The sequence below is a fragment of the Elephantulus edwardii genome, unplaced genomic scaffold (genome assembly GCF_000299155.1).
Source record: "Elephantulus edwardii isolate Elephantulus edwardi_28Jun2011 unplaced genomic scaffold, EleEdw1.0 scaffold00215, whole genome shotgun sequence".
Lineage (NCBI taxonomy): Eukaryota > Metazoa > Chordata > Mammalia > Macroscelidea > Macroscelididae > Elephantulus > Elephantulus edwardii.
This window is the reverse complement of record NW_006399965.1, coordinates 4,144,958-4,167,248: the sequence shown is the minus strand read 5'-3', so window position 1 is coordinate 4,167,248 and position 22,291 is coordinate 4,144,958. Positions and strand designations below refer to the sequence as shown.

At 42.2% G+C, this 22,291-nt stretch overlaps 1 protein-coding gene and 1 pseudogene across 1 annotated transcript in view; both read left to right on the top strand.

The window, feature by feature from the left end:
• Nucleotides 1–22,291, top strand: part of MME (membrane metallo-endopeptidase) — a 154,811-nt gene that overhangs the window by 5,384 nt on the left and 127,136 nt on the right. Inside the window, exon 3 of the mRNA XM_006897781.1 lies at nt 957–992. Coding sequence (XP_006897843.1) covers nt 957–992 — 36 coding nt within the window. The remainder of the gene's footprint in view (nt 1–956; nt 993–22,291) is intronic.
• Nucleotides 9,320–15,086, top strand: LOC102877206 (annotated as a pseudogene).

Genomic DNA, 22,291 nt, shown 5'->3' with positions numbered 1-22,291 from the left:
TGAAAAGTAAAAGAAACACTCCCTCCCTGGTACACCACCCCCACACCCCCCCCTGCAACCCTCCCACTGCCCCAAGTACATTCCACTATACAACTTTAGTTGTGGACTCTTGTGATAACCATAATACCCTGTCATACATCACTTTTAAATTATTCTCTCCCTCATCTGTTTCAGTGCAGTATGCACCATTTATCCAGTTTTTCTCAGTATGCACAATTTTACGGCTAAGCTTAGCAGTAGTTGTTAATCACCTTTTATTGTGTGATTGAAATTCTTAAGGACTTCACTGAAATTTAAAAGGTCTAACTTGAGAGTCAAAGACAAGATGGTCAGTTAGTAAAAGTTAGGCAGACCCTTAAAGAGATGGATTATCAACAGAGTCTGCAATAGTGGACTCAGACCCGGAGGAGTGGGGACAGTACAGGATAGTACAAGGTTCCCAGTGATATGTTTGTTCACAAGGTCACTGAGTCCACTCAAGGGCACCTCACAACAATAATGTGAGTCTCAGAACTTTGTCTCAATAAGGATTAGAATATATTGTTTCCCTTATAATCACCAGACTGAACTAGCTGGCCATTTCATTTTAGTGGGCCTCCGGTAGCCTAGAGATAAGAAGTCACACTGCTTACTCAAAGTCAGGCTGTTCAAATCCACTTGCCGCTCTGAGGGAGAAAGTTGAGTGGATCTCCTATGTGATTTTCCATCTGAAAACCTGCTGGAGTGTCAGCTATGAGCTGATTTCAACTCAATGGCAAATTACTCTAGTGGGCAGAGATGAGGAAATAAACATACTTTTCATAATAATAATTTTTAAATTTAGGTTTTTCTCTTTTATTTTGTTCTTATTTTAAGGTATATTTTCTTTAATTGGCAGTTTAAATAACCCCTAAAACTAAGGAAAGAATCAGAGAATATGTATTACAAATATTTATACCTGTCCTCTCCTTTTCTAGATGGCATTTGCAAGTCATCAGGCTGCATAAAGTCAGGTAAGAAAAAGATTTCTAAGATTAATAGCTTATAACATTTAAAATTCAAATACTACTACATATATACACATACTAAGACATTGTCCTTGTAATACTCTTACTCATTTTAATTACTTATTTATTTGTTTAGTTCTATGTTCAGGAATAAAAATGCATATAAGTAGTCATATTATTTAATTTTAATTAATGGATTTTTTAAAAAAATGCTTTACTGTTTTAGCCCCGGGGTTTATGGTGGGGCTGTAGAGAACTGTGGCCAAGTGACAAGAAGCTGCGCTGCAATCCCAGAGGCACTCAGTTTGAATCCACCAGGCACTCCTCCCCTGGTGGTTAACTGCCTCTGGAAAGCTACTGGCGAGTCAACTATGAGTTGATTCTGACTTGCTGGCATGCAACAACAGCTGCATAAGGTTTGTTATCTAGTTTGATAAAGAAAATGAACTCATAGGACATTGCTATCACTAAGTGCTGACCAAGACGTTTGAGGGGTCAAAACTGAGAACAACCTGCTTTACTTCATGGAGAATTTGAGATTGGAGAGAAAAACTTGAAGGCTGGAATCTGGAAAAAGAAGTAACAGAAGAGGGAACTTCATACAAGGACAACGAGAAATAAAATTATTTTGTCATGAATCAGTGAAAATACAGGCTTGATGGACAAGGATCCTTTATGGAAAGCTGTGAAAATCCCTGTCTATAGTCTTCTGTATCCTGAGAAGATTATGTGAGAAGTTGGACTCTGTGAAGAGGAATGTGGCATTAGGATTGGAGGGAGGACTCATCAGTAATCTCTGTTATATGGATGACACAACCTTGCTTATTGAAAGTGAGGAGGACTTGAAGCACTTGCTGCATATCAAAGACTGCAGCTTTTTATAACATCAAGAAAATACAAATTCTCACCACTGGACCTATGGGCAATATCATGATAGATTGGAGAAAGGACTGAGACTTAATGATTTCATCTTACTTGATCCACAATCAATACACTTGATACCAGCAGTCAGCATATCAGGGGTTGTATTGTGCTAGGAATGTCTGCAGTTAGAGACCTCTCCAAATAGTTTCTATTGAGATTCAATAGCATCTTTTGCAATAGTGGATATGTCTCTTAAGTGTCCTATGCAGTCTTTCTTCTCTATTATTTTATTTCTGAAGAAACTGGATCCTCTGACTTGGTAGGCTGACATTTACAAAATTCCAGGATAGGATAATGTTTTATTCTTTTATACTTAGGAAGCCTGAATTGTTGTAAGGTACACTTTGATCTAGAGCTGATTTAATAGTACCTAACAACAGTTTTTTGTGGTTTGTTGTTTGTTTGTTTTTTAATTTGGCTGAGTCCCAACTGAGTCTTCATTTGAAGGCTCATGTGTGAAGCCTTTGGATTTTGAAAGGTGGGTTCTTCTTGTTTTGGTTGAAGGTCTGGTGTAGACTGTTTAGCTGTTTTTATTTCATTTACAACCACGTGGGAGCTGATTTGATTTGCTGGATTTGGCTAACAATGAGATGTGGGCTGGAAGCCTCTTGTTTAGAGCCAATCAGGACCTGGTGCAAGGGCCTGGGTTTTTAAAAAAAAAATTTTGTTGGTGCTAATTGTGTTTGAAATGAATGTTCTCTTAGGTGGTATAGCACTGGTCTGTCAGTTTGCTGTACTGAGGTAACTTAAGAGTGCTATATTACCGAACACTGTGCTACTGGTGTGTCAGATACCATGATGGTTACACATGGTGCACAATGTTTGGTGGAGTTCCTGGATTAAGACAGGCTTGGAATCAAAAGTGGCATCCACTTCTAAGCAACGTTCCTCTGGAAACTCTATGAACTTAGAGAAATGACAGTAGTTATAGAACAGGGTTAAGGACTTTTGCTCATAGGGTCACTATGAGTCCAGTATGAGTCATGCTTGACCTCACTTAACGACACAACAATAACAACAACAAACAGATGCTTTCCCCCACGTATCTGGGTGAATTCTTCTAGTAATTCCAGCCCTGACGAATAATGTGGCATTCAGAATCTAGAATTTTATGGGGGACCTTGAGAATATGACTGAAAGGTCCAAACTCACTCTGAAGTCTAGAAGCAAAACACCAGCTGAATATTAGCAGATATGCTTTGCTTAAAATGCACGCTTCAGTGAAAATGGGCTGGGGTGTGGTTTTTGTCTGCACCTAAAAAAAAATAAACCAAAAAAAACGAGAATAGGATATATATCTATTTTGTGCTGGGTTGTTTTCTATTATTTCCATACTCCCTGTTTTAACTCTCAACTATCTCCTAGGGAGAGTCATATAACTGTGAGAAGAGTATTGAATATACCCTGGTTGGCTAGGAGAACAAACAGGTTCATCCTAGAGAGGGTGAAGCCATGCTGCTCTTTGGAGACAAGTATTCTGAGGCTTCGTCTGACATACTTTGGGCATGTTGCGAGGAGGGACCAGTCCTTGGAGAGGGACGTCATGCTTGGGAGGGTGAAAAGACAGCAAGAGAGGAAGACCCACAGTGAGATGGATTGACGCAGTGACTGGGGTAATGAGGGCATGTGTGTCAGAGAGAGTGAGGTTGGCTCAAGATAGAGTAGTGTTCAGAGCTGTTGTACGTAGGGTGACTATGAGTCACAGATGACTCCTCAGCATATAACAATAATAAATGTAAACATTAGATTATTTACTATTTCTGGTTAGATAAATGGAATGACTTCAACCTTATAATAACTGTCTTGATAATGTCTCAATTCATAAAAATGCATTTAACAAGCACCCTTTAATGATAGCTTTAAAATCAAACACCTTGCAAAAAAATGTTTACAGTAGATTAAGCTTCAGTAGTAAACAAGATGGCTTTGTGTTTTTCTTCCTTCTATTCTGTTGGCCATAAGTTGGTAGAATAAGTTCCTAGTCATAATTCCTCTTCTTTCTAGAAAGAAAGGATGATGCATACTCTCGTGTCTTTTTTTTGTGTGGGTAGGTAGGTGTATACACACAATACTCAGCATTACAGACACTATTGCGATACTCACAGTGTAACTGCATTCTGCTCCTTGGAGGCAAGGATTCTGAGGCTCTGTCTGACATACTTTAGCATGTTGCAAGAAGGGACCAGACCTTGGAGAGGGGCGTCATGCTTGGGAGGATGGAGGGTCAGCGCAAGCAAGAGAGAAAGTCCCTCCATGAGATGGATTGATTCAGTCACTGGAGTAAAGAGGGTAGGTGTGTCTGAGACAGAGAAGTTAGCTCAGGACAGAGCAGGCTTCAGGGCTACTTTACTTAGGTTCAGCACATAACAACAGTAACAACAACAACAATTCTTCTACTTTATTCCTTCCTTTCTTCTGAGAATTGCCCTCAAGCAAGTGCTGCTCTTTTGACCTGATATGATTAGCTCTTCTAAAGAATGGGGGCGGGGGGGGGGCTTTTAGAGTCATTAATCACCTGACAGGCCTATTTCTTGGAAGGCTGAAAGGTGAATCATGGGGGTGAATATTGTTCCAGATTCAGAGGTGAATTTTGTTCCAATTCATTGGGTCACTAAAAGCCACACTCTCGGGAGTTACACTGGTTTCTTTGGGACCAGTAAGCCTGACATTTTTGGTTTTAGATTTTGTTCCACATTCCCCCCCATGCTGGTAAGGATCCTCTGTTGTGATTAACAGCTGTTAAGGTGGTCAGTGGTGGTGGCCAGGTACCATCCAGGTCATGCAGTCTCAGGAACATGGAAGCTAAGGTTCATGCTGTCTGTTAGACCTCTGGGCCAATTGATACTATCTATCTTTACTTTTCTTGTTCCCAACAGAGACCAATAATTAGTTATACCTTCTAGGTTGCTTTTACAGTCTGAGTTAGCTAAGCATGGATATTCTTAAAGTTGGAAAAATATGAACATGTACGGCTAAGCAATGTGAACATGTATGGCTAAGCACAATTGATAACAGTGCATCTAAATTCCAAAATCAATCTCCATAATAGTCTATGGTCTATGGGTTTCCTACTGCCAAAGGGGCCCTTTAGAGTAGTGAGAGAAGATCTTCACCCTGAAAGCCACAGCGTCCCTTTTCAGCAGGAAGTAGCTAAGAGAATGCTCCATCCCCTTTTCCTTATGAATCAGGGTGAAGTCTCTCTCAGGGAGGAGTGATAGGGAATGGCAAAGGACACACTGACAAAGGAGATTAATCAGAACTGGCTTTGACAAGCACTGTGGCAATTGGACAATTAAAACAGACTTTCAAGGGGGGGGGGGAAGAGGAACGAACCGGGGAGGAGGGTAGAGAAAACAGTGCAACAATGAGGAATGAAAACCCAAAATCTCTGTAAATGTTCATTAAAACAAAAAAAAAAATTTAATAATAATAATTAAAAAATTGGAAAAGTAGACACTACTTTCAGTGAGTTGATTCCAGTTGAAAGGTCCAAGCCCACTATGAATCCAGAAGCAACACTTAGCCAAGTGTACAGCAAACAGGCTCTATTTAAAATATGTGCTTTGGCGAAGGTAGACTGAGGCTCAGCACCAAACCAAGGAAAGAGGGCATTTATCCTTCTCCACTGGCCAGTTAGGGTTTAAGGGTAGTCATACCTTTTGAAAAGCCTGCTGTCATTTCCCCATTATTTTAGCACTCCTGGTTTTAACTATCAACTATCTTCTGGGGTGGGTCATAAAACTGTCCAGGAGTAAAAATTAATCAGATAGTTTACTATTTTCTAGAATACACACACGTATTTGCGTAGGGTCAGAAGGTCAGCAGAATGGCATCACTTTGGTTGCAATCTTATACTAACTTGAATCTTTCTTCCAGTGGAAAGGAATGCACTGAGATGGCAAGTCGCTGGTTTGGTTTTTTTTGTTTTTTAAAGGTATTTGCGATTAACAAGTCATTGAATGTGTAAAATTTGGACATTCTATTTCTAGCCTCTTTTCTATCACCAAGTTCATACATTTCAGCTATCATTCCTTTTGCATTGTTTCCAAATTTTGCTTTCTAGTCAGTCACCAATTATTAACACATCTTGATTGCATGTTTAGTTAAGTTTGGACTGCAAAATATGGTAAGACTCTTCTCTTTCCTCCTCTTTGGCTTTAACCATTCAAAAATGGCTCCAACAGTACATTGACAAGGAACTGTCAGAAGTTCACACTGTGTTTAGAAGAGGTTGTGGCATCAGGAATATCATTGTGGATGTCAGACGGATCCTAGCTGAAAACAAAGACTACCAGAAGAAGTGTCGATCTGTGCTTTACTGACTGTGCCAGGGCTTTTGAGTGTGTGGCTTATAATAAATGATGGCTAGCATAGAGAAGAATGGGAATCTCAGAAAACTTAATCATGCTCATATGAAACCTATAAATAGACCAAGAGGCTATTGTGTGAACAGAGGAAGGGAACACTGTTGTTGTTATTGTTGTTGTTAATATGTGCCATCAAGTTGCCTGCGACTCATAGTGACCCTAAGTACAACAGTTCTGCACCCTGCTCTATCCTGAGCCAGTCTCACTGTCTCCAACCCACCCACCCCCATTATCCCAGTTACTGTGTTAACGCATCTCACCTGAGGTCTTCCTCCCTTGTGCTGGTCCCTCCACCCTTCCAAGAATGATGGTCTTCACCAAGGACAGGTCCTTTCTGGCAACATGCCCAAAGTCTGTGAGATGGAGCTTCAAAATCCCTTGCTTTCCAAGAGCAGTCTGGTTTCATCATTTCCAGGACAGATCTGTTTGTTCCCTTGGAAGTCCATGATATGTTCAATACTCTTCTTTAGCACCACAACGCAGAGGCATCAGCTCTTCTTATGCCATCCTTAGTCATTCTCCAGCTCTCTGATGCATAGCAAGTAATGGCAATGACCATGGCCTGTATCAGACACACCTTAGTCTCCAAAGTGACATTGTTGCTCGTTAGCACTTTACAGTAGTTCCTGACAGCAGATTTTTCTACTGCAATTAGTCTTTTGATTTCCTGTCTGCTAGTGTCAGGAGTGTTGATTATGGATCTGAGCAAGCTGAAATTGTTGACTACCGCAAATCTCTTCTCATGTTGCCATGGTGTTCTCATGGTGTCATGTTGCCACCAGTTGGCCCACTGGTGAGAATCTTCTTAATGTTAAGCTTCAATCCATATTACAGACTATAGTCATTGATTTTCTGCAGCAAATGCTTCAGGTTCTCCTCACTTTTGGCAAGCAAGGTTGTGTCATCTGCATAACTTGTTTAGAGTCTTCTTCCAATCCTGATGCCACATTCCTCTTCATAAAGTCCAGCCTCTCGAATGATCCATTCCACCTATAGATTGAAAAGGTAGGGAGACAGGACACATCCCTAACACACTCATTTTCTGATTTTGAACCATGCCATGCTTACTTGCTCTGTTCTAACAACTGCTTCCTGGTCCAGGTATAGGTTTCATAGAGTACTCCTGGTTTAAAATGAAGAAAAGTGTGCATCAGCATTGTATCTTTTCCCCCATACCTATTCAATCTATATGCTAAGCAAGTTACTCAAGAAGCTGGTCTTCATGAAGAATAATGTGACATCAGGATTAGAGAAAGACTCCTCAAAAACTTACATTATGCAGATGATACAACTTTGCTGAAAGTGAAAAGGACTTGAGGCACTTGCTGCAGAAGATCAAAGAATGCAACCTTCAGTATGAATTGTACCTCAAGGTCAAGAAAACAAAGATTCTTACCTCCACCAATAGACAACAGGATGATAGATGGAGAAAAGATTGAAACTGTCAACAACATCATCCTTCATACAAGGATCCATGATCAATAAATACAGTTAGTACTAACAGTTAGGAAATTAGGAGACTTTTGGTACTGGGAAAGTTGGCAGTCAGGGACCTCTCCAAATTATTGGGGAGCAATGATATCAGCTTGAGGACTAAGGTGTGCTTGATTCAGGACATGGTATTTGAGTCCTTTGCTGTGCATTTGAGAGATGGACGATGAGTAAGGATGATAGAAAAAATTGATGCCTTTGAGCATTGAGCTGTGGTTTTGGAGAAGAATGCTGAACATCCCATGGATTGCCCAAAGAACAAACAGAGGTCTTGGAGAAGTTGCAGCCAGAGTAGTTCCTGGAGGAGAGGATGGTAAAGCTTCATCTCACAATCTTTGGGAATGTTGCTAGGAGAAGCTATTCCTTGGAGAGAGACCTCATACTCGAAGGTGTAAGGTCAGCAAAAGAGAGGAAGACCCTCAGCCAAGGAATCTGACTGCAGCCATGGGCGCAAGTATGTCAGAGAGTGTAAGGACGGCCCAGGATAGGACAGGGTTCAGATGTATTGTTCATAAGGTTGCTATGAATTGTACTTGACTCAGCAGCACTTATCATCAACAACAAATAGATAAATGTGTAATATAACTTAAATATAAAAATATTTCCATGTTTATACTGAGAAGGAGCTGCACTGCCAGCCCAAAGGCACATAGTTTGAATTCACCAGCTGCTCTGAGGGACCATCCTATTTACTGTCTATGAAAACCAGTAGTTTTAGTTATGAGTTGATTCCACCTTGAAGGTACATAACAATAACATATATAAAAATGTCTTTATTGGCACAGTACGTGTTGTGCTGTCTGTCTAAAGGCCAGCACTTGGAATTCATCAGCTATATTTGAAGAGGAAGATGGACAATTTCCTGGAAATATTTACAGTCTTAGAAGCCCAAAGGAGGGTCACTATGAGTCAAAATTTACTGTATAACAATGAGTTTATATACAAAATGCATCAGTGTGAAAAATTATACTAGAACACTAAAAAGCAGTGATTAACACATAATAATTCTTGAATTATTATTATATTATTATAATTTAAATTATTATTATAAGTTATTTTTAAACTATAAAAAGTGTAATTTTTTTTATTATTGATTTACCACACATGATAGCAAAAAAAAAAATAAAAATCCCTCATTTCCATCGACTTGGAATTAACTATAGCTGGTTTTTCAGGAGGCTGTAAGTCTCGTGAGAGGAAATGGCACATTTTTCTCCTTCAGAGCTGTTGGCGGATTTGAACTGCCAGAGACATGGACTGCTTTTGGAGAAGCAGTGCACCTCTTTATGGACTATGCCACCAGGGTTCTCGCTATGGCAGTTAAAAGCATACGTGACCTCTATCTTTGCATAATTTCTTAAATTTCTGTATGTAAGTCTAAAGCCTGGAACTGACTTCCATTGCATTGTGAGCTTCCTAAGTCAGGTAGATTTCAGGGAATTATGTAGTTAAAATCAAGGCTTCTCACCTTAGTTTCTATTATCATTTTGGGTTGGATAAGTCTCTGTTGTTGTGGGATGTCCACTGTATGTGTTGTAGAATGTTTAATCAATGCCGGCTTCTATCCTCTATATGCCAAATAGTACTCTCCTTTTGGTCATAACAGCCCGGAGGATCTCCAGGTACTGTGAAATGTCACCGCAGGACAGAGATGCTTCTAGTTGGGGATTGTGGTTTAAATGATGTCAAGAAGGCATCAGAAAGTTTTTTTTGAGTAGTCAGGGTAATAACTTAGAGATCAAGCTCAAAATTGACCTCCATCAGGTGTCACTCAAAGTGACCTTTCACTGGATTCCTCAGGCTGTAAGTTCTGAGAAGAGACTGCCCACCCACCTCCTCAGGGTCAGCTGGAAGACTGGACTTTCCACAGAGCAGCCCTGGTTAACAGTGTGTTATCCTACCGATTTTGCTGCCAGTGGCTTAATCTCTGAAACCTCCAAACATGTTCACTACATGTCAAAGACTCAGAGAATGTAGTTGAGATAAAGATTGTAAAATGGAGAAATTATCCTGGACTAGAAGTGCTTCCTATAGAGGGTCAAGGAGTGCAGCCTTCAATATGGCTTGAGGCTCAATGTCAAAAAGACGAAGATTCTCATCACTGGACCAATTGGCAGCCTCAGGATGGATGGTGAAGAGATTGAGATTGTTCACAGCTTTAGTTTGCTTGGCTCCACAATCAACACTCTTGGCACGAATAGCCAGGAAATGAAAAGATGTATTGCAATGGGAAAGTCTGCTATTAGGGACCTTTCCAAAGTTCTGAAGAGCAATGGTGTCTCTCTGGAGACCAATGTGTATCTGATACCAAAGGCCATGGTCTTTGCAATCACGTGTTATGCATCAGAGAGTTGGACAATGACTAGGGAGGATAGAAGGAGAATTGATGCCTTTGAGCTGTGGTGCTGGAGAAGAGTATTGAGGGTACCATGGACTGCTAGGAAAACAAACAGATTCATCCTAGAAAGGGTTAAACTGGGTGGCTCCTTGGAGACAAGGATTCTGAGGCTCCATCTAAGATACTTTGGACATGTTGTAAGGAGGGACCAGTCCTTGGAGAGGGACATCATGCTTGGTATGGTGGAGGGACAGCACAGGAGGGGAAGGCCCTCTATGAGGTGGATTGATTCAATGACTGGGGTAATTGGGATGGTTGTATCAGGGGCAGTGTGATTGGCACAGGATAGAGCAGGGTTTAGGGCTGTTGTACATAGGGTCGCTATGAGTCGCAAGCAACTTGGTGGCACATAACAGCAACAACAACAACAAGAGTAGGGTTAGTTTTTTGCCAAACATTCTTCTAAGTGGTATAGCTCTGGTCTGTGCATTGCTGTACAGCGGTAACTCGTGGTTGCTGTGATGCTAAACACTGTGACACTGATGTGCCAAATGTTACCCATGGTGGACAGTGTTTGGTGGGGCTCCCCAATTAAAACAAGCTTGGAAGCAGGAGTAGCATTCACTTCCAAAACGGCTTGCCTCTGGAAACTGTCTGAACATGGAGAAATGACCAAAGTTACACAAGTGTTCAGGTCTTTTGTTCACAGGATCTCTATGAGTTGTCTATAACTCGACGGCATGTAACACTATGAAGATGGAGGAATGACCAAAGTTATACAAGTGTTCAGGCCTTTTGTACATAAGATTGCTATGAGTCATCTACAACTCGATGGCACTTAAAAACAACAACAACAACAACAACATTAGGGTTTGCCTACAGAGAGTCACTGTGAGTCGTGACTCGATGGCACGTAAACAACAATAATATTGTAATGACAGTAGCCTTTGAAAACAGTTGTGTGGTTGTTGCTGCTGCTGTTGTTGTTAAGTGTCGTCGAGTCGCATGTGACTCATAGCAACCCTATGAAGGATAGTCCTCGACGCTTGGGTGACTTTCATCCTCTCTCCGGGTTCATAGGGTTTCTGGAGGCAAGCTATCATGGAAGTGGACGCCACTCCTCCTTCCAAGTGTTGTACTAGCAGGTTGAAGTCGACCCATAGCTGACCGTCCAGCAGGTTTCAGAGGCAGTAAAAGCCCACAGAGTGGAGATTTGCCCATCTTGGTCTCATGAAGCAGCTGGCGGATTTGAACTGTGTACACAGTAAAATTCCTTACCGCCAGAGCTCTATTAAGAGGATCGAAGAAGAAACTATAGGAAATGAATGAATATTTCCTTTTTTCCATTACTTTGTCCTTGGGGAGTTAAGGCACATAAACACATAAATGCTTCTCAGTGAACTGCTATTGTTATTGCTAAATTGAAGTGTGTGTGGAAGAGGAGCTTCCAGAGGGGACAGATGGTGAAAAGCTGGACTGCTCTCAGAAGCAAGGCCAGCCTTGCAAACTCTGTGCAGTAGTTCTGCTCTGCCCTCAGAGGGTCACTAGGAGTCAGAATTGACTCCAGGGTCCTTTACAACAACAACAACAACATTTAAGAACAAGTAAGGAGAATGGGGATGAAGGAATTAGGAAAGGTGCAGCAGGGACCCAAAAAGACAGGGTAGTAGGGGCCATAGAGCAATGGTGATTAATTTTCTGAAACACAATATATGGAAATGATTGTATGAAACACAGTTGAATGTAGGAATGTGTAAAACACAGTGCGTATGGATTTTATATGCCAACCAATATAAAGAAAAAAAATTTTAACCCCCTCAAAAAAAAAACACAAAAAACACACCCACAACAAACCAAAACTAACAACAAACAAGTAAGGAATGGTACATAGAAGAACAGAAATAGAAGAGCAGAGAATATGAGCATAGAATAAAAGACCAGAAAGAGAAGCTCACACTGATGAATATTTCTGTGCCTGGCACGAGGATAAGCAGTTTATATGTTTTAACTCATCCTCACGATGACCCTCTGAGAACCATTGCCTCCTAACATTCTTTTTACAAACGTAAAACCTTGGGCTGAGACTTAAACTTGGGAAATCTAGCTCCAGAGCCCATAACCACTTGCGTATGCCGCTTCAAAGGAGACCAGCAGTCTTTTAAAGTTACCTTAATATTCAATAGTTGTGTACAGTGTATGAAACTGGACTGCCTCCTCTTCTGTTTTATCATGGAAGTCAAAGGATTGAACTAATTAAACGCATACCAAGGAGGAGGAGAATAGTTCTTAGACCAAATAAACTAGTTCCTTTCCTGAGAACAGTTACCAGGAAGTGACATGTTTGGAGGAACTGACAGTAGCGATGGAATCACATTTCTCTAACAGTTAAAGAAGTGAAGGTTTGTGAGCAAGGCAGCCCAGCAGAGAGAGAGCAGGATCACTCATCTTCAGGTTATTCATTCTTTCCCTGAACAGTTGTCAGTAGCATCTCTACGAGGTGGGGTAGGAGAGTGTTGTCACCTGGATGACATACTCCTCAGGGCCAGCAGCTCCTCTGACTTGGATTCTGTACTCAGTACGCTGGCGTTAGAGCTCGGGAGCATAGCATTTTGCTCTGCTATCGAAGAGGCTGAGTGCGCTCGACATTTTGACCCCACCAGCAGCTCTGTGGGAGAAAGATGGGCGGTTTCCTCCTGTAAGATGTGTAGCCTTGGAAGCCCAGTGCATAGAAGGTTGCTGTGAGTCAACATAGGGCATTGGGGTAGGAAACAAACGTTCAACGTGCATTTTGCTTTTAATACAAGAAAGAAGACCCTCTGTTTACTGAAAAGATATAGTCAAACTGGTGAGCTGTGTTGATTGTTGTGTGGCCAAAGCTGTGAACCTTGAAATGAGCATTTCAAATGTCTGGTCATACCTGTCGCTGGCCAGGACCCTGGCGGTGCACTCTGTGAAATATTTAGCTGGGTCTTCTGGCCTTTCCCTTATAGCATTGAACTTCTCTGCATCCCCATGCGCTGGGATCTGTCCCTTTGTTCTTGCTTGTTTACACCTTAGCAACTTAGCAAAGAAAAAGAAATGATACAACAAGGTCAACACAGGAAAGACCCTTGAGAACTGCTCACCGTGCCCTGTAGTGACCTTTCAAAGCAGGAGACAAGGCCATTTCCTTATGTAATTAAGTTTGAGAAAAATCCTCCAGGAAATACAACATAGCAGGCATCTTCGTGGAAAGACGACTGGAGCACACCTTCGTCAAACGCACGCTGGGTAGGAATTGGCCTTGGGCAGCTTCTCGTGGTATCTGTGCAGCAACAGCCCAGAGTGAAGCTTTGCTTTGAGTTGACGCCGACACACAGTGAAGCACAGAGTAGAAATGCACCATAAGGTTCCCAGGATTGGAATCTGAATGCAAACAGACTACCATGCTTGCTTTCTCCAGTGGAGTAGCTCGTGGATTTGAGCCAACAACCTTTTGGGCATTGGCCAAGTACTTTTAACTTCTGCATCACCTTAACATTTCTGCCATCAAAATTTGGTGGGGAGTTAGATTCTCCATCCTTCTGCAGAACCACCAGGGCGTTCCAACTACATGCCTTTCAGCTGACGGTGCAGCCTGCTACTGACCAGTGCTCCCGGTCAAAATGAATATCTGTCATCTCAAATCCTGTTCCCATAAAGAAGTTAATTATGTGATAAATATATACATACTATCTAGCGTGTTTTACTTCTGAGTAACAAGTAGTAAGACATGATTGTTTTATGTTGTCAGGAGATAGAAAACAGATAAATTTAATTGTTGTTTTGTGCCTTTGAGTCATCTGCGACTCATAGTGACCCTATGTACAACAGCCCTAAACCCTACTCCATCCTGTGCCAATCTCACTGTCTCCAACACCCCCACTACTTCAGTCACTGAATGAATTTACTTCATAGAGGGTCTTCCTCTCCTGCGCTGTTCCCTCCACTCTCCCCAGCATGACGTCCCTCTCCAAGGACTGGTCCCTCCTTGCAACATGTCCAGAGTATGTCAGATGAAGCCCCTGAATCCTTGCCTCTAAGTAGCAGCCTGGTTTCACCCTCTCCAGGATGAATCTGTTTGTTTTCTTGGCAGTGCATGGTATATTCAATACTCTTCTCCAGCATCACAGCTCATAGGCATCAATTCTCCTTTAAGAGGTTAAAAAAAAAAAGGGGATAAAAGAGAAACAAAGGTTTATTTCACAGCTAGAAAAATCACAGTGTGTAAGTGGGGTGATATAAATAGTATCTTAGGCTGAGTTGAGGACCCAACTTTAATACTTAGCATTGTAGATGATAGATTTGGGTGCCAAGAATGTCAGTCCCTGCTGCTCTTGTCCACGTGTCCAGCCTCACCCCACGCAGCTTTCAATCATGGCCTCACTTCTCATGTCGGAAAGTTCTCCCCCAGCTTACAGGCCACTGCAGTGGTAGATGGCGCTTTCAAGGAGGCGAAGCTTTCCAACTACAAAGGGAAGTACAAGTACTTGTACTCTTTATTTACCCACTGGACTTGACCTTCTCGTGCCCCACCGAGATCATTGCCTTCAGTGAGCATGCCAATGACTTCAGCAAGCTGGGCAGTGAGGTGCTGGAGTCTCCGTGGATTCCCAGTTCACCCACTCAGCTTGGATCCACATGCCCCGGAAGGAGGGAGGCTTGGGCCCTCTGAATACCCACTTGCTGGCAGATGTGACAAGAAGCTTGTCCCTTGATTATGGTGTGCTGAAGGAACATGAAGGGCATTGCTTACAGGGGCCTACTCTCATCGATGGCACAGGTGTCCTTTGTCAGGTCCCAGTCAATGACTTGCTTGTGGGACATTCTGTGGAAGAGGCCCTGCGGCTGGTCCAGGCCTTCCGATACACAGATGAGCATGGGGACGTATGTCCCACTGGCTGGGACACGATCAAGCCCAATGTGGATGACAACAAAGAACACTTCTCCAAATACAACTAGCCTGACAGGCAGAGCACAAGTTTGGGCCCTCTGTTCCCACCTGTGCCCCGGCCTGGGTGCCCTATGCTGACCCAGGAAAGGCGCAGACCTGTTCTGTTGACACTCAGATCTGGGACCCTGGAGGCCTGGGCTAGGCCTTTTCCTGCACTGCTTTCCCCCTCTGTTAGGGAGAACTGATGCATAGTGATCCGTCTCCCCAGAGCCCACTCATGGAGGTATAGAACTAAGGTGATTAATAAACTATTAGAAACGTGTGTGAAGAAAAAACGAAAGAATGACAGATTTAGTTGCAAAAGCATGCTTTGTCCTCTTTACAACCAAATCAGTGAGGTAGCAAAGTGGTTCATACCAAGTCTTTTGATATATGAACTTTACACTGATAGTATTAAGAAAATATTAAAATAAATCTAAAAATAAGGAGTTACTAACTATCTATAGGATGACAGAAGATGCCATGTTTTTGTATTGTAGGTTTGGAGAAGAGTACTGAATATCCCATGGACTGTCAAAAGAGCAAACAGGTCTTTCTTGGAGAAAGTGCAATCAGGGTGCTCGTTAGAGACAAGGATGGTGAAACATCATCTCACATACATATAGACAGGTTGTCAGGAAGGGCCAGTCCTGGGAAAGGTGGAGGGTAAGAGAGAGAGAGGACGACCCTCAGGGAGATGGACTGACATAGTGACACTGACAGTGGACTTGAGCACGTCACAGATTCTGAGGATGGTGCCGGGTAGGGCTAGGTCAGAGTGCTTGTTCACGTGCTTGCTCTGACTCAGTCATCTCCATCGCACCTAACAACAACAATATAACCATCACAGAAAAGTTGCACAAGTTCCTTAAGCTGGCAGATTTTCGTCCTTTAAAACCATTCAGGAGTTGAGATCCTTTTGGTGCTAGTGTGGTGGTGTTAGTTGCCACAGTCATTTTTTTTTTAATGTATTATTAATGTCAATGAAAATTTACAGAGACTTTGGATTTCCATTCATTCATTGTTGCACTCTTCTCCCCTCCCAAGCCTCCCCCCTAATACACTACCCTCTTGGAAAAGTAAAAGAAAAATTCTTTAATTGATTTACAAATCCTCCCCCAGGTTCACTCCACCATGCAGTCTTCACTCTGGACTCCTGTCATGACAAAAAATACCTAATCACATAGCCCTTTTAAACAGTTTTATCCCTCCTTGGTTTCAATGCAGTATACATTATTTATCCCATCTTTCTCAGTCTCCCCCCAACCCCAAGCTCAGTCCTGTTTTACAACAGTGGCACCATGCAGTATTTGTCCTTTTGTGACTGAGATACTTCACTCAGCATAATGACCTCCAGGGTCATCCATTTTTAATAATATTGCATGAGTTCCTTGTTTTACAATGCAAAGTAGTATCCCATTGTGTGACTGTACCAGAACATCTCTATCCATTCGTTTGTTGATGGGCACTTAGGTTGTTTCCAACTCCTTGCTATTGTGAACAAAGCCGCGATAAACATGGTTGTGCCACAGTCAATTCTTACACATAGTGGCCCAGAGTACAATAGAGTAAAACACTCGCAGACCCGTGGTACACCCACAGTCCCTGCTGGACTTGGGCTTGTCACTGTGGTCACTATAAGCCATCCCCTAGAGGATCTTCCGCTCCTTCACTCGCCTTCCAATTTGCCAAGCATTATGTCCTTCTCCAAGTCCTGACTCCTGTAGGTGAGATGAAGCCTCTCCACCCTTGCTTCTCAGGACACAGTTTTGTTCTTTTGACAGTCCATGGCATATCCAAGCTTCCTTTGCTGACACCATATTCCAAAGCGATTGATTCTTCTTTCTTCACTAACTTCAGATACATATGAGAAGTATTCATATTTTAAAAAGTGTCATCTCTTAGATCAAGGGCATCTTAGTCCTTGAGAGCAAAATAGTAATTGTGCAAGGCTGAGGTGCAAATAGGGAGCTGCCTAGAGTGATGGCAGCGGCCCAGACCTGCTTGTAGAGACGGCACAGACTTATTAAGAGTAATCAGATGGAGTTTAGAGTGTATAAAGTATAACCTCATAAAATGTAACAAATGCTCCTTTGGCCCATTTTCTAATGCCCATATACAGTTAACATGGTATATTTTGCTCTTGTGCCTGCTATTAAATATTGAATTCACTGACAGTCATTTTTGCAGTTTTCAGTGCCTATTAAATAATTTTTAAGGACTTTGTTATTATTATTATAATTAGTTATATATTATTATTACAGGGTTGGTTTTTGTGGTTTATGGGTTTGGTTTTTTCCTATTAAGCCTAGTTAAATAATTTATTTAGGGTTTTTAAATTTGAGGGAACCCATGTTACTTAAATTTGTGTAGTTTTCTTTTTAGAAAAAGAATAAATAATTAGAAATTCACTAAAAGGTTAAAATTGCTTCAGGATTCAGTATTGGAGGGCTTGTTCTACTGCCCTGGGATTTTACTTACTCAGAGACTCAGTGATCTGTGTGGAAGAGTATGTCACACTGCTGATTCAAAGCCAGCCCACCAGGCCTCCAGAGCAGGTGTTTGGGATCGTCCTGTCTCCAGGAAAAACAAAAATTATTGATTCCATGCAGGTGCTGTGACATGTATATATCTGATCAGATTTCCCTTTTCAGTATGACTGTTAAAAAATCATGAGCTATATATGCTTTCAACTTGTTACTATAGGTTAACTGTGCAGCCCCGCTATAAGAAGTCTTTATATTTTAAATACAGTTCTTTGAATTCATGTTATTCTGATCCTTCCTTATCTTTCTTTATTATATTTACTTCTGCAAGGGATGGGAAAGTCTGCTGTTAGGGACCTCTCCAAAGTACTGAAGAGCAATGGTGTCTCTCTGGAGACTAAGGTGCATCTGATACAGGCCATGATGTTTGCAATCACGTGTAATGCGTCAGAGATTTGGACAATGACTAGGAAGGATAGAAGGAGAATTGATGCCTTTGAGCTGTGGTGTTGGAGAAGATTATTGAGAGTACCATGGACTGTTAAGAAAACAAACTGGTTCATTCTGGAGAAGGTTAAACCAGGAGTCTCCTTGGAGGCAAGGATTCTGAGGCTCCTTCTAAAGTACTTTGGTCATGTTGTAAGGAGAGACCGGTCCTTGGGGAGGGACATCATGCTTGGGAGGGTGGAGGGACAGCACAGGAGGGGAAAGCCCTCTATGAGGTGGACTGATTCAGTGACTGGGGTAATCAGGATGGGTGTATTAGAGACAGTGCGATTGGAACAGGACAGAGCAGAGTTTAGGGCTGTTGTACGTAGGGTTGCTATGAGTCGCAAAGAGGCTCGACGGCACTTAACAACAACAACAACAACAAGAAGGCCACTTTATGGGCAGTCTCCTCCCGTGTGGTTAACTGCCTCCTAAAACCCACTGGAGGGTTAGGTATGGGCAGGTTGCAACTTGATGGTACACAACAGTAGCAACAAGGCCACTTTGAAATCTTCTAGGAAAAGTAAAATTTACAAAATACATGAATGAGAATGGAAGTAAATGCCAATAAAAGACATATCCAGCAGAAGTGCTGTTATAAAGGAAAACTTGATCTCAAAGAAATGCAAATGCTATGTAAAATTTAGGCACAATGTTTTGAAAAATTACTTCTTCACCCTCACGAAGCCAACTTAACATGAGAATGCTAAGATGTAAGTTGTACCCACATCCTGTGTTGTTGGTGTGTGATCTTAATTAAGTCCGTTTAGCTTTCTCTGCATTTAATTTTCCTTATCTCCCAAATTGGAATTAAACGTGTCTCATCTTACAGAGAAACAGCAAAAGCTAATGACAGCCCATTTCATGCTACACGTCCTTCAGGGAGAGACACAATAGGTATAATGCACAGATTTATTTCATTTAGTCTGTGTTATTTCATGAAAATTATGAATATACTTTTGAAAGCTTTTCATTGAGCAAGCAGATGGTGGTTTTTTATAGAAAGGTATAAAAACAAAAGAATGTAGGATATTTTAGAAAGTCCTAAATTAAAATGTACAATCCCTCGTTTCTCTTTTTCTTTGTCCACTATGCTATGTTAGAGTGTAGGGGCTGACAGTTCAGAGTGTCTCAGATAAAATAAGCAGAACTCGAAATATGCACCCGATCTGTACAGCAGAATCTAGCATCACACAGGTGGCCTGACGGGAGCCAGGGGGGCCTAGTGAGTGAGGAGTTACACTGTCAGACTACGCTGGCAATTCAAACCCATCAGCTGCTCTGTGGGAGAAAGGTGGGAAATCTCCTCCTGTGCCGTTTTCAGCTCTGAAAACCCACTGGGGAGACCGCTCCAACTTAAGGCACATAACATCAGCAATTATAAACACATCTTGATTTCAAAACCATGTTTCCTCTGTTTGCATCGCTGCAAATCCTCCTTGCTAGTTCTTTGCTCGTCTTGGACAAACCCCTGAAGGAAATAAACCAGGGATCTGCATCAAGAGGAGATGGCTAGATTGTTGATACTCCAAGTTTGACCTGTGCATCAGGAGCTTCAGCAAGCATCACATAGGAGCTTATAGATACACATTTTTTCAGGTCCTTTCCACTCCATACTTCCCCAGACCTGCTGAATCTGCACCTGCATTGTTAGCTACGTCCTTAGGTGTTACAGTTTACTTCTAGTTTAAGAAGCATGCAGGTGTTGTAGTTCTCAACTATAGCTCTTATTAAAATCATAGGGGAAGCTTAATTTTTTAAAAAAAATTGTGTGTGTACCATCAAATCAGATCTGACTGGTACAGGAGAAGATTGCCCCTCCTTCTCCAGCAGAGCACTGGTGGATTTGAACCACATGCCTCTGGGATTGCAGTGCAGCTTCTTGCCACTAGGCCACCAGAGTTCCCCAGGAAGAAGCTTTTTTTAATGCATATATCCAAAAACGACTGGAACAGCACATCAGCAGAAAGCTGCCAGAGGTCCAGGTTGGGTTTAGAAGGGGTCATGGTACTAGGGATATTGTAGCTGATGTTAGATGCATCTTAGCTGAAAGCAGGGAATACCAGAGGAATGTTTGTGTTTCATTGACTATGCAAAGGCATTCGACTGTGTGGATCATAGCAAACTGCGGCTGACTCTGAGAAGAATGGGAATCCCAGAACACTTGATCGTGCTAATGCAAAACTTATACTTGGACCAAGCGGCAGTCGTCAGAACAAAGCAAGGAAACACTGCATGGTTCAAAATTGGGAAGGCCGTACACCAGGGATGTGTCCTGTCTCCATACCTTTTCAACCTACATGCAGAACAGATTATCCGGGAGTCTGGGCTCTATGAGGAGAAGTGTGGGGTCAAGATTGGTGGACGATTTATCAACAATCTGCGTTATGCGGATGACACAACCCTGCTTGCTGAAACTGAGGAGGACCTGAAGCGCCTGCTGCAGAGTGTCAAGGACTGCAGCCTACAATATGGATTGAGGCTCAATGTCAAGAAGACAAAGATTCTCACCACTGGACCAATTGGCAGCATCAGGATGGATGGTGAATAGATTGAGATTGTTCACAGCTTTAGTTTGCTTGGCTCCACAATCAAAAGTCTTGGCACCAGTAGCCAGGAAATTAAAAGGCACATTGCATTGGAAAGTCTGCTGTTAGGGACCTCTCCAAAGTGCTGAAGAGCAATGGTGTCTCTCTGGAGACTAAGGTACATCTGATACAGGCTATGGTCTTCACAATCACTTGTTATGCATCAGAGAGTTGGACAATGACCAAGGAGGATAGAAGGAGAATTGATGCCTTTGAGCTGTGGTGCTGGAGGAGATTATTGAGAGTACCATGGACTGCTAGGAAAACAAACTGGTTCATTCTGGAGAGGGTTAAACTGGGTGTCTCCTTGGAGGCAAGGATTCTGAGGCTTCTTCTAACATACTTTGGACATGTTGTGAGGAGAGACCGGTCCTTGGAGAGGGACATCATGCTTGGGAGGGTGGAGGGACAGCGCAGGAGAGGAAGGCCCTCTATGAGGTGGATTGATTCAGTGACTGGGATAATTGGGATGGGAGTGTCAGAGACAGTGCGATTGGCACAGGACAGAGCAGAGTTTAGGGCTATTGTACATAGGGTCACTATGAGTCGCAAGCGACTCGAGGGCACATAACAACAACAACAAAATCCTAGAAAGCTGAACCTCACATGTCTTAAGTTTCTCTAGGATAGCGAAGCCATGAATGTATCCACAGAGACTTCAGAATAAGTCTTTCTCTCTTGTCTGTTCATTTAGTATTGTTGTTGTTGATGATTGCCGTCCAGTGGAGGTCAACTCACAGCGACTCTATGAACAAAAGACCTAATGCCTTTCCACAGCTATTGTTGTTTCTCCAAGTTCATAGAGTTTCTAGAAGCATGAGGTTTAGGAAGTAGATGCCACTTCTGTTTCCCAACTTGTTTTATAACTGGTTTTACAACTGGGAGCTCCACCATATGCTGTCCACAACGGGAAACTGTTATGGATTTGATATCCCCATGGTATAAGATTCAGCATCACAGCAAGCCCAGGTTACTTCATGCTGTACATTGACAAAGAGTGATGTGTAAAGTGGAAGGATATTCCTCCATCTACAACAGGACTAGTCTCATTTAGCAGTGGTTAAGTGTTGTCGAGTCAAATACGTCTCAGAGTAAGCTTTGCACAAACGACCTGAACTCTGTTCTATAATTAACATAATTTCTGTAGTACATATATAAGAGAGTTTGGAGATAATGTAGTCCAAAATACTAGTTGAGAACTTTTTCCATATTTAAAAATATTTTCTGGATGTTGGAAAGATGAGAGACACTCCTGGCCTTCAGGAAAGTGTAACCAGAATGCGGTACCAGAGAGCACATTTCCATTTGGTTTCATAAGTGCATTGCAGAGATCAGCAGTCTGTCACAAGGCACATGACAGAGGAACACCTGACTGTGCTAGCCAGAGACGTGAGCAGCTGGAGAGGAAATAATGAGGCTACAAAGGTATTCCCAGGAAGAAGTGACTGCTAAGACCTAAAGCCAAGTCAGGAATTGCCAGACCATTGAAGCCCAGAAGAATGCAGGGCCACAAGTTGGGATGTCAGCTACACGTGAGAGCCGAGTGAGTTCCGGAGCTCTGAGAGGCTCATAGAGACTCTACTATAAGGTGGAAGACACCAGAATAGCAAGAAATGGTGCTGGAGAAGCAAACAGTCATCAAGGGAGTTATCTGGGGAAAGGACAGTGTTT